This window comes from Gopherus evgoodei, chromosome 3 (genome assembly GCF_007399415.2).
Source record: "Gopherus evgoodei ecotype Sinaloan lineage chromosome 3, rGopEvg1_v1.p, whole genome shotgun sequence".
NCBI lineage: Eukaryota > Metazoa > Chordata > Testudines > Testudinidae > Gopherus > Gopherus evgoodei.
Window position 1 is genome coordinate 4,231,297 of NC_044324.1, and position 12,594 is coordinate 4,243,890.

The window sequence follows — 12,594 nt, forward strand, 5'->3', positions numbered from 1 at the left end:
TGGGACTGAAGCAGTAAGGGACAGGAGAGGGGAGGTAGTTTTTACTCTTGCAAGTGTATTCGATCAGCTGATAGTTTAGCTTTTTATACCCATTTACGGTCATTTCCTTTGTGGCCGCGCAGCCACGCATGCGGGCTGCAGTTCAGCTTCACCCGGCCAGCCAAGCGCAGGAGGCTGGAAAACAAAATACTACGTACCACTAGCTCCGGCTTCCAGACGTCAGCAATTGTCTCAAACGTTTAGTGCTGCTGGCGGGACAGCGGTACCTGCTGGTATCTCCTCTCCGGAGGAGCACCGCACGCAGGTGATGCTAGTTTGCAAACAGCAGAAGGTCCAGTTCTAGCACATCTTCTGCCTGTAGCCTCCCCGCCTGGGTCACTTTTTAAAAATAAAGATGTATCATATGAACTAGAGGCTGTGCCTTAATGCTTACTACCAAGCAAGCTGGGTGGACAAATCTGTGCGTGAGTGATATCCAACAGCGTTGCGGCTGGCACTCAATCCCCTAGTGCCCGGGCGGCTTTCTCCTAGGACCTGCCAAGAAGTTCTTTACCCCTATTTCTTCAGTCCTGCCTCTGCCCACATTGAGTCTTAAACAGACTCAAGATCCACAAATCCCAGCCTACTGCTACACCTCAGCAGCTGGGCCTTTAACTGAGTCACCAAGCTACAAGCACCCCAAGGCTGTGAAGTGTCACAGCTGCAGCCAGTAACAGATCAGGCTCCCCCTTGACTGGATGCAGCAGTGTCTCAAAATGCACCCTCGTGCACTGCAGCTCTGTCTCCAGGGGAGCGGCTCACGCTGTAGCAGAGACACACCTGGCCAGAGATCTATTACAGGCTGAAACAATTTCCTCCAGGCAAAAATCGTGGCCCCTTTTATCACAGGTTGGAGCCAGCTGAAGAGGAAGGTGGCAGTCCTGCATACAGGCCAAATACTCACTACTGGTTGGGCTGGGATCAAGTGGAATCTTCTCCAGCTGGCTAGCCAAGCACTGGAGCCTTCTTCCTAGTGGGCAGCATACACGGCCCCGTACGCTGCACCTGCTGAAGAAACAGCTTGTGCCCCTTGAAACATCACTCAGTTCCCTGGCAAGATCGCGTGCGCCCAGGGGCAGGAACTGTTCTTCGGGTGGGTCTAAGCAACATCAGGCAACAGCCCCGCAGTACTGCTAGCTGGCTGCCCTACACTGTTGTTGTCCAGGGGAGTGGATGTGAGCGAAGGGGCTAGTCTGGTTTTGTGGGAGTAGCTTAAGAGGAGGAGAGTCTGGGATCAGCGGATGGATATTGGTCTAAATGGTTAAACCTCAGAGGGTCCCTATCCTGGCCCCATGGGGTTAAGATTATTTCAATATATGCTCCAGCAGTCTGTGCATGTAGCCTGAACCATCAGTCATGATCCAACGCTCCCTGCTGACTTCCCTAGAAACAGGCCAGCCCATTGGATATAAAATGCCCTCATATGCTTAGTACAGGACAGTTACCAAGGTCCTTTAATGCTTTGCAAAAAAAAGTTACCTGTATGAAATGTCCAGCACATGTGAGATTAATTCACTATTGATCCTGTCTCATAATTATTTCCTTACTGATCCGATATGTAAATGCCTGGCCCACGGCCGCAGACGTGAGATTACGAAGAGTTTTCTTCCTGTGCGAGACGTTGCTGCGTCTCTTCCACTTCTGGTATCTCTGTGTCCTCTCCGCACTCAAACCGCACAAAGTCCAGCACAGACACACCTTGGGGCTGCACGTACTGGCCCAGGGTAACGCTGGGGTCCAGCAAGAAAGGTTGAGCAAGCATTTTGGTTTCCGTGTCTCCGCCAGGTTCATCCTCCAGAGATCCCACCGACAGAGGGGCCATTCCCACTACATGCTGACCCAGCCTCCGGCCTAGATCAGCAAGATTTGACTTCTGGCTCTGCTCAGAGGCTTGGCAGATCACTAAGGCACCATACTTCCCAAGCGCCACATTAGACAGGGAGGGACTATCCACTGGCAGCGCCCCATGGACGTAAGAGCCAATGTAGTAGGTCGCTGGCACGGCCACCCAGGCAGCCCTCTTGATAGCCATGTTCTCCCCGAGTTTACCTTTAAAAACCCAAAACAAGAACAGGTCTTATTTCACTCTGAAAGATACAGATCAGGCCAAGTGTTCAGGGGCAGGGCCATTTGCTGCAGCTTTCTGCCCTCTCCTGCCCCACCTTTGAGATGTCAGGTTCCTTGGTAGTTTTACTACTTTGCAGCAGCACAACTTCTGAGTGCCTGAGAGTGGTTATAGGACAGTTCACAGAATTTAATGGTCCCCAGTTAAGCCTCACTGCATCCTCCGTGCTGTCAGAGGCATCGGCACAAACGGTTTCCATGAGGCTGGAAACAGACAAGACTCATGGCAGTCAGCCCCGTGAACGCAGGACGAAAGGTGGAATCCTCCCAGCGGAAGGGGTTTCTTAGTCAATCCCACACAAGGCTGACAAAAGCCACACAATCGCCTCCCTGATTTGTATTTCTAACCGGCATCTGGTACTAGAGCACCCACCTATAGCTAGAGCCAGCTGGTCGCTGAGCAAACATCCAGCAGGCCCAGTCCGCAGTTGAGAAAGCTCAGCTGCCTTCATGAAACGCTGAAAGAGATGAGAGACAATGGGTTAACTGCAAGCCGCTATACTCTGGGAGAGCAGGAGCCTCCCACCCCCAGCAACTCCAAGAGATACCTCACGCAGTGTAGTCTCACACAGCACCGCAGACAACCTCCTATTCAATCGACTTCTACACGTTGGAGATTACGCAGAACAAATTCCTCCAACACTTCATAATATCCCCTTAATCCAAACAAGGATTTTGAGGCAGGATAGCTGCTTCGCTGGGACATATCCCAGTAAAGTGGCTTAGCCGAATGCTCATGACTGGGAAGGATGTCTTAGTCAGGCCAGCATCAGCGAGAGTTCCACTTCAGCGAGATGCACTTGATGTAGGAAATCCACCTTCCCAAGAGGCGGCAGCAAGGTTGACATAAGAACTATTCTGTCAGCCTAGCGCTGGCTACATGGGACTTGGACATAGTTAAGCTGACCTGTCAGGGGAGTGGGATTTTTACACCCCTGAGCGAAGTAGCTGAGTTGATCTAATTTTCTAGTGTAGATTCGCTCTATGCCTATACTCAAAGTTTTTTGCTGACATAGCTATGTTGGTGTGAAAAAAAGTCACATCCTCTAGACAACATAGTTGTAACATCAAAGTCCCAGGTGTAGACAACTGTGCTGCTAGAAGTGTGCGTCTGTCGGCCTAAGGTGTCTCTCCACTGGGGAGCTCTGCCAGCAGAGCTATATTGGCAAAGTGCAGACAAGGCAACCATCTCTCTGTAGCTCAATAGCACTTCCCTACGTCATGGAGGTGCTGGGAGGAAAATCTACATTAAAGAGGGAGAGGTAGTCAGATGGGGAGGATAAGTACTTTCGATAGATCTCTCTTACCTTGATATAGGTGGTTAAATGGTCCTTAGCGCCTTGATGGTGGAACATTGTCCCAGTTGCTGCTTGTTGAACTAACTGTTGAAATTTGACATTTCTGGCCACAAAGTCCGTCTCGCAGTTCACCTGGTAGTGAGAAACAGCTGATTATTCTGAAGTCATTGTCTGACAGCTGCCATTCCACTTAAGGGGTGGCCGTTACAGCAGTTAGAGCTGCTGTAAGGGAAGTCAGCAGCCCAATGTGACAGAAATAAGCCCTCCACCTTTTCAGAGCAGGAATTCCCTGTGGCTATTACTATTCTACGTAGAAACAGAAACAAATTCTCAGTCGGTCCTACAGTTAAAAGGAATCAATTTAGTATCATTTATGCCAGACATTCTCTGTTAATTATGATTTAACTAGACAGATTTGTCTAATATTTTAACCAAGTTAAACTCACAGCTGCAAGATTTGAACTTATGCACACAGGTCAGCTCAAGGGACAGGAGAAGCTACCAGGTTAATACAACTTATTCCATCCCAATGCCAACACACACTAGGGGAGGAGCTTACCTCCACCATCACTGCCGCGTTCCCCTCCTGCAGCAGGCCGATAAGGCCTTCTTTTGTCTTCCTGCCCTGCAGTTTGGAAGCTTTGCTCCATCCCTCCTTTTGGGCCTGCTCATGCAGCCAGGCTTCAGCCTTTGAAGATAAAACCAAGAAGATAAACCCAACAAAAGTCAGTTCAGAGCCCAAACTCTCTGCTTGACCTAAGTTTTGTAACTCTGAAAGTGGAAAAGTAGCCTCATAGGAGAGACCATAATGGTCAGACCACGTTCTAATGGTTCCAAAAAATGCAAGAAACCCAAGCCAACAGGACACTAACCAACTGTGTGGTGCTGTCCCATTTGGGATGATTATTTGCAGTGCCGTTGTGGCCATGTTGGTCCCACGACATGAGAGAGACGAGATAATATCTTTTATTGGACCAACTTTTGTTGATGGAAGGTACAAACTTTTAAGCTACACAGAGCTCTTCTCTAGGTCTGGGACAGAAAGCAGAGTATCTGAGCTAAATACAAGTTGGGAAAGATTGTTAAGCAAGAGTAGTAATGTATGTTAGAGGTGGTCTCTTGAAATGAAGTGCGCAATTAGGGGTTAGATTCTTATGCATAAAGGGTGTGAACATAAGAATGGCCATATTGGGTCACACCAAAGGTCCATCCAGCCCAGTAACCTGACAGTGGCCAATGTCAGGTACCCCAGAGGGAGTGAACCTAACAGGTAATGATCAAGTGATCTCTCTCCTGCTGTCCATCACAACTCTCTGACAAACAGAGGCTAGGGACACCATTCCTTACCTATCCTGGCTAATAGCCATTAATGGACTTAACCTCCATGAATTTACCCAGTTCTCTTTTAAACCCTGTTATAGTCCCAGCCTTCACAACCTCTTCAGGCAAGGAGTTCCACAAGTTGACTGTACACTGTGTGAAAAACTTCCTAAGGGTAGCAGCAGTGAGGTGTTACAAATTGTTGCAATAACCATCTCTGGTAAGTCCATGGCTTTTGGTGGCAGAGTTATGAATTTAAGTTCCCTGCCTTGCCTTTTGAAGGCGTTCGGCAGGTTTCCCTTGAGGACAGTATTGAAAGATCAGATATGGAGTAATCACTTTGTGAAGTGTTCACCCACAGGTGATATGGTGCTTTTGTGGTATACCATTTTTCTGGGTGAGTTCATTTGAGAGCTGATTGGTTTCATCCATCTAGTTGTTAGTGGGTTATTTGATGCACTGGATGGGGTACAGCACACGTTGCAATAGGAATATGTAGGACCCATGAATCTTGAAAGGTATGCTGGGGAGTGTTGGTCACTGTAGCAATGGAGATGTATCTGCAGGTTTTGTATCTGTTGTTCTGGCAGGGTCTGGTGGTGCTTTTGAGTTGGTGCATTCTGGTCTGTGGCAGGGTGGATTTGATTTATATCAAATTGATTTCAATAACTAGTCAGGAAGACTCTATTCAATTATGGATTTCTGCATAAAAGTGCATTCTGGAATATGCTGCTCAGTTTCACTTTTGTTTCTACTGCCTGTTCCTCCCTTCTCACATTTATCTCCAAACTTCGTCTCCTTGTCCAGATCTATTCTGCCCCCAACAGTTTTCTATTCATTGAACTTTTTGAAACTTTGCACTTTTAGAGAGGTAAGAGATTGACTCTGTGTACACAAATTTGCAGCAGGACAAAAGGGTTGAGGTCTGTTATTTCTCACCTCTATATATTCCTTTGTTTAAAAACATTTTTGCTGTTAACCATGTTATCTCTGGAAACACAAATCCATAGTTTGAGAACTGTAAAACTAAGCATCTCTGATGGTATCTTCTAGACTGAGCACTGAATTCCATTGGGTAGATAGAAAGATTAACCTAAATTATCTGTACAGAAGCCCCTGGATCCCTAATCCATGAACTATTGGAGCTTATTTAAGAAACTTTTCTTAAAACATTACATGAATATATTGTTTCACTATAGAATTAGAATTTATCATCCCTATTCCATGATGAGATATCTTTGAGCTATAATGTATCAATTAAAATGATCTTCAGATGCTCTGTGAGGAAAAAACATTTTATCAAAAAATTCCGATTTAAATAAGAAAAGTTTCTTTTAAATCACTGATTTTTATCCACCTTAGTCTATGGGGAGCTTGCTTCTGATGAGTTTGGCAAGGCTTGGGAGTTGTTTGAAAGCCAGAAGAGAGGGTTTAGGAAACATTTATTTCAGGATGTGGTCCCCATCAAGTATAGGTTGTACTTGTTTGATGATAACCTACAGCGGTTCCAATGTGGGGTAGTAGGTGACAACTAAGGAGGTGAGGTCAGTGGGTTTCTTTTTCATGTACTGATGCAGGTTCTTCCAGGGTATTTGGATGTCCCTTTCTATGATACAATCTACTTTGCTGGGGAAGTGTTATTGTTTAGCAAAGGCAACTTTAAGTGTGTTTAGGTGTGTATTCCAGACCCTTTCTTTGGAGCAAATTCTGTGGTAACGGAGTGCTTGGCTGTAGATTATGGATTTTTTGGTGTGTCTGCAGTGGTTGCTTTCCATGGTGATCAGTGGCTTCTTGTATAAAGTTGTTAGTAGGATCCCATTGTTGAAGCAGACTGTGGTGTCCAGGAAGCTGATGTCCGTGTGGATGTGTTCTAGAGAATCGGATGGATGGGTGGTGGTCGCTGAAGTTGTGGTGGAAATTAAGGGAATTTAGATCCTTGCCCAGAGGATGAAAATATCATTGAAGTATCTCAGATATTTTGTTGGTTCCATGGTGCATTTTTCCAGAAATTCTTCCTTGAGGCGGTCCATGATGAGGTTGGTAAAGTGGGGAGCCACACCAGTACCCATGGCTGTTCCTCTGGTTTGGACAGTAGTGTTAAATGGGGTGATCTTGGGGGTGAGGATGACATTGAGTTTGGCAATATGTTTTGGGTGGATTTCCAAGCATTATCTTGTATGTATTAGGGATATGGTCTTTCTGACCTTCTGCCACTGATCTACTTATGCCTTGAGAGCAGGAAACTAAATTCCCCATGCATCTTTCAGTGTCAGCTTGTACAGCTATAGAGATCACAGCATTATCCAGATCTTTCTAAAAATCAAGCCTTTGATGATCAATGCCCGTTGGAGAGAATCCTACATAATGACTACAACAGAAATGCAATTAAACCTATTGCCTTGGTATCTATACACCATCTCCTTTAGTATGGACTGAGGTAAGTAAAAGGAAAGGCTCAGTTTTAAATATATCCTTCCTTTGTTTTTATACACCTGAATGCAGTGCGCCACCCTCCCCGCACCCAAGCAGGAATTCAAGTCTCAACTCACCTCAGATTGACACTTTGAAAAAAGCCTAAGAGAGTTAGGTACCCAAATCCCACTGAAATTCAGTGCAATGTCAGGATGAAGTTCAAGCAGCTCTCACCTGTTTGGAGTCGCCACTGAACTTCTCTAAGGCTTTCTTACAATTCAAGAAGGAATAACCGGTTTTCTTCCTGAGCTTCACCAGCAGCTCCTTATCTGCCGCAAATGCACGGAGACCAGCGTGAAAGAGACAAACCGGCTGCCAGGAAACGACCTGCGGGGGTGGGGAGAGATAAAAGTTGAAGTTGCATGCAGGAGAGGCCCACTGGATGCTGAAAAAAGGGATAAGGAACAGCCTCATGCTGGGAATGATTGTGCTGGGGGTGACCAAACCCCAGCCCTGCTGTCTATCTCAGCATTAATTTAGTTCAGCCCCCTACTACGTCACCCCTTCCTCTCATTTGCTCCCACTGGCTTCATACACCTTACTGCTTCCCCCTCCTCCTGCTGCAAGTGTATGCAGAGGGCGGGAGCGCACACAAGGCCCTCAGGCTGGGCTGGGGCAGCACGTGGCTCCAATGATGGCCGCCCCGGGCCACCAGCAGGCCGGGGAAGCGAGGGGGTGGTTCACCGTGCCCCAGGCTCGGGAGGGCGGAAGCGAGTCCCATACCCCGAGTCCGGGGGCGGGGGGGAGTTTGAGCAGGGAACCCAGGCGTACTGCCCCGCCCCCCAGGGTCCCCCAGGAGAGGCTAGAGGAGATGGGCCGAGGGCGGGGGGCTGGGACCAGCTCCCCTGGGGGGATGGGCTTTGAGGAGGGAACCCAGGCGTCCTGCCCCGCCCCCCAGGAGCCAGGATAGACCGGGGGGAGACGGTCCGAGGGCGGGGGGCTGGGGTTTGAGGAGGGAACCCAGGCGTCCTGCCCCGCCCCCCAGGAGCCAGGATAGACCGGGGGGAGACGGTCCGAGGGCGGGGGGCTGGGGTTTGAGGAGGGAACCCAGGCGTCCTGCCCCGCCCCCCAGGAGCCAGGATAGACCGGGGGGAGACGGTCCGAGGGCGGGGGGCTGGGGTTTGAGGAGGGAACCCAGGCGTCCTGCCCCGCCCCCCAGGAGCCAGGATAGACCGGGGGGAGACGGTCCGAGGGCGGGGGGCTGGGGTTTGAGGAGGGAACCCAGGCGTCCTGCCCCGCCCCCCAGGAGCCAGGATAGACCGGGGGGAGACGGGCCGAGGGCGGGGGGCTGGGGGTTTGAGGAGGGAACCCAGGCGTCCTGCCCCGCCCCCCAGGAGCCAGGATAGGCTGGGGGAGGAGGGCGGGGGGCCAAACCCCTGCCTACCCCCCCTCACCGGCCCCGGTCGGGCCCCCCCGCGCAGGGGGCCGCAAACTCCGGTCACCGCTACCCTCTGCATCCCGCTCCCTGCCGGGGCCGGCCGCCGCGGCGCGCACGTTATACGTCACACGTCGCGCAGCCTATAGGCACCGCCGTCAGCAGCCAGCCCAAGGGCGCGTGCGCGAGAAATGCCCCACCCGCCCCCGCCGTGAACCCTCGCGGAGCCGATTGGCCGTCGCAGAGGAAGACGACAGGAGCCAATGGCAGGGAGGCGGGGAAGAAACAGGCCGCTTCATTGGCTGCTGACGCAGGGAGGGCGGGACAACCCGCCTCCAGTTCATTTATCTCCCCAGCCAAGGCTACCCTGCCCCCTGCCCCCCCATTCCTCCAGCCCATGCCCCTCCCACCTGGGGGACCAGATGTCCCAACTCTATAGGGACAGTCCTGATTTTGGGGTCTTTTTCTTATACAAGTACAAATTACCCCCCACCCCATCCCAATTTTTCACATTGGCTGTCTGGTCACCCTACACCCACCTGGGGAACCCAGGAGTCCTGCCTCCCCTCCCCCAGCCAGGAATGGAACCCAGGCATCCTGCCTCCCAGCCCCTGCGGTCCCAGGATTTCCACCCAAGCCAGCAATAGAACCCAGGAGTCCTGAGCCCCTCTCCTGGAACCTGCTCTCTCCCCTTCATTACCAATAAACCATAGAACAGGAGGAGGTAGCAAAGCAAAGTCCATACCGTGCTGAGGGCCAATTGCTCATTGCCTTGGTGGAGTCATATTGGCCCCGTATAACACACTCAGGCTTCCTGCCAGGTGCAGAGCAGAAGAGAGACCTGTCCTGCTCAATGCAAGTCCTCGTGCCTCAGTATTTCCCCTGTACTTTCTGACAAAACCCCCATGCTATACATACAGCCATGCCAGTTTAATGGAGCCCCAAGGCTTTCTCCCGGAAGGGAACATTTCTATGTAGTTACAAAGTAGGTATTATCACTTGGAAAGCACCCAGCCATATATTCACAGCCCATGCTCGGTAAAAGTGAAGGGTGTACACAGGGGTTGCTGACACACCACTCAGCAGCCAAGGAAGTGCCTCTCCCTCCCTCCTCCACAGAAAGTGGCTGTGCCTGGGGCAGGGGCCAAGGGTGGTTCCCACAGCAGGTGCAGCCTCTAGCACCTGCAACATTTAAGACACTGGGCGCGCACACATCCATTTCTACTTAAATAAAACCCAAGGGAGAGCCTTCATTCTCTTGAGAGAAGGTACACGTCCTGCACATAAGCAGAGCTGCACTGCCATCTAGGGGGCTAGAGCCCACCCAAGACAGGGTGCCAGTGTACAAAATAGTTTGCAGTTATTTACAGTTTGATTAACTCTTTTTTTTTCCCTTCACCACAATTCCCAAGGAGTGACACATGAAATCCACCTTTAATTTAAATATGAAAAGTTATGAAAAAATATATTTACCCAAATTATAGGAACAAGGCACCATGGTGTCTCTTTAAGAGACATTTAATGCTCTTGGTGATTGTTTCAAGTCACTTGGTCTACTTCAGTGGCAAAAGACCTTTTGGCTTGGAAGGCCAGGGTTCCAGGGATGGGCCTAAAACAGCATCCTCTTAAAGATCTTTGCCTTTAGAACTTCACTGATGGCAAGAAACTGTCTCCAGCTCTGGGGAAAAGCTAAAACCCAGCTTCTCTCCCCAGGTGGTTGTTGTTAGCACCACCACCACAGGTCCATATTGGTGGCAAAAAGAAGGAATCTGGCCCCCTGCACTCTCAACTTGGCAGAGTCAGCACCATTCCAGCCAGGGAGAAAGGTCCACCCTAATCTCAGCTATTCTGCTTGCTGGTGACTCTATAGATGTTAATGTTCTCATTTTCATCCCTATAAGCCAGTTCTGAAGCGAAGTGCAGTGGGAGCAGCGCCTCGTAGAACACAGCCGTGCTGTGCTCCTGCCGCATTTTGGAAGACAGGTAGATGGTTGAATGGGGGCCACAGAGGTGCCGGAGGGTCCTTATTAGTAAGGGGTACGTGTCTTTCAGGTAAACTATGTCTGCACCCAGGATGAAATCGTAGTCTCTCAGGAACTCCTCATGGTCCAGACCCCAAGACAGAGCACAAACTCTGGCCCGAGCCGAATGCGCTGCAGGGACATTCCTATGGACATTCTCCTGTATCTGCTCCAAAGCCAGAGGGAGATCTGTGATGGTTACATCTCCTCCTGGAAAAGACAAGAGCAACCCAGAAGGCGTAGGTGTTGGTTAGGAGAATCCAACCCTCCCGGTACACATTATCCAGACATTGCAGGATTTTCATTGGCTACCTGGATCCATGACCATGCAACAGATCCATATTTCCCATCCCCAGGCTATCTACACATACCAGCTAATGCAGGGCTAGGGGGAAGCCCAGTACACTCAGCCAGCAGCCTCCTCTAACCTACAGGCTGTACTAAATAGGGGGACAGCTGTTATCTTTGCCATGCTATAAGTAGAGGTGGCCCTTGGACTTCCACTAAGCTGCTGATGCCATCCTGAGATGAGCAAAGTTGGGCACACCTGCAAGCTGTCGCCAGCAGGCCAGTTACAAAACCTCAGCAGGTCTCTCTGTACAATGTGTCCGCATCAGGTCCCATTTAGGTGGTTAGACACTATGGTGATAGGTAGTTTAGAAATGCCACAGTTCAGATGCATGACTGCTGCCTCCCGCCCCTTCCCCCAATGCTTCAGCTCCGCTGTGAAGCAACTGTACATACCAAGCAGAGTGGCAAGTATGCCCACGATGCCTGTCCCAGCGCCCAGCTCAATCACCTTCTTGCCCCAGAAGTTGAGCTTCTGCTTCTCAAAATATTTACACAGAGTTAGAGCCTTCGGCGCAGAGATGAGAAGAGCAGAGGGACAGGTGGAGAATGAGGCCATCCGGTGATAGACAGGACAGGAAAACAAAAGCATAAGGGAGACAGATCCTCCTGCACTGACTCTTAATTGATAGATTTAGGGAGAAATTTAGGCTGGTTATTTCTTAATGACCTGTTACACCTGTCTCTGAAGTACTGGTCACTGACAAAGACGGGGATTCTGAATTAGATGAGCTGCAGGTCTGATCTTCCATGGACGCGCCTACAATGGACGGCATTTGCAGCTGGAGAACAGGAATTCTGGGGTAGAGGAACAACTGAGAGGCTACAGCTTCCCAAGGCCAGGGACATCTCCTGAGCCGCACAGAGAGCCCCCACCTTATGTGATGAACCAGCCACTCCCCGTGAATGGAGCACCAAGCCACCCTACAGGCACTGAGGTACACATCACTCTGTGCTGAGCCACCACCAGCCTCAGCTCCATGTGCTGTGGGATGCCCCAGCCCCAGAACTCAAAGGTTTCCAACCAACTCCCACGTTCCAGCTCTCCCCACCGCCTTGCCAAACATCCTAATTTTTCCTCCTCAACCCCTGCTCTCACCACCTCCAAGCCAGTCCTCCCCAGATCCTCCTAATCTCTCAGCTAATCCTCCCCCTGTATTTTAGGGCATCCATTCCCCAATCTCACCCCCCCCCCCACCTCTCCATTTCAACCCCTGCACCCATCCCCCCTCCGGTACCTAACCCCCCATTTCACCTCCCACTGCAACCAACCCCTCTCCCATTTCACCCCCCGTCCCCAGCGGGCTCCTTTGCACCCTGACCCTCACCGCCTCCCAGACGGGCGCTGCCACCCCGAGCCGGGCCCCGTGGTGCTGGGCGATGGTTAACACGTGGCCGCAGAAGCAGTAGCGTGTCTCCTCGGGGAAGGTGTCAGCGAAGAGCCCGACCTCCCTGGGGAACACGGCCTCCAGCCCCTCGGGAGCGGCCTCCGGCGGCTCCCAGGCAACCACCGCCCCGCTGAACTCCACGTGGCAAAAAAGCGGCTGCCTGGACGCAGCCATCTTGAGGCGCCCCCGCCCCCGCCCCCTGATTGGAT

General features: G+C 50.9%; 2 protein-coding genes across 3 annotated transcripts; both read right to left on the reverse strand.

Moving 5' to 3' along the window:
* Positions 1–87: 87 nt before the first annotated feature.
* On the reverse strand, positions 88–8,734 carry TSFM (Ts translation elongation factor, mitochondrial). Of its 2 annotated transcripts, XR_003999403.1 has the most exons (7): positions 8,648–8,734; positions 7,428–7,580; positions 4,021–4,149; positions 3,471–3,593; positions 2,537–2,621; positions 1,519–2,088; positions 88–378 (listed from the first exon to the last, which is right to left on the reverse strand). XR_003999403.1 is itself a non-coding variant. In XM_030554589.1 (6 exons), the coding sequence occupies exons 1-6, from the start codon at positions 8,708–8,710 to the stop codon at positions 1,631–1,633; spliced, it is 1,011 nt and encodes a 336-aa protein (XP_030410449.1). In that variant the 5' UTR covers positions 8,711–8,734; the 3' UTR covers positions 1,471–1,630. The 2 variants fall into 2 exon arrangements, 1 of the variants encoding a protein (XP_030410449.1); XM_030554589.1 differs by lacking the exon at positions 88–378 and having other exon boundaries at positions 1,471–2,088.
* Positions 8,735–10,062: 1,328 nt separating this feature from the next.
* On the reverse strand, positions 10,063–12,559 carry EEF1AKMT3 (EEF1A lysine methyltransferase 3). Its single transcript, XM_030558396.1, has 3 exons — positions 12,326–12,559; positions 11,394–11,505; positions 10,063–10,859 (listed from the first exon to the last, which is right to left on the reverse strand). Exons 1-3 carry the CDS (start codon positions 12,557–12,559, stop codon positions 10,468–10,470), a joined length of 738 nt encoding a protein of 245 aa, XP_030414256.1. The 3' UTR covers positions 10,063–10,467.
* Between the last annotated feature and the right edge of the window lie 35 nt (positions 12,560–12,594).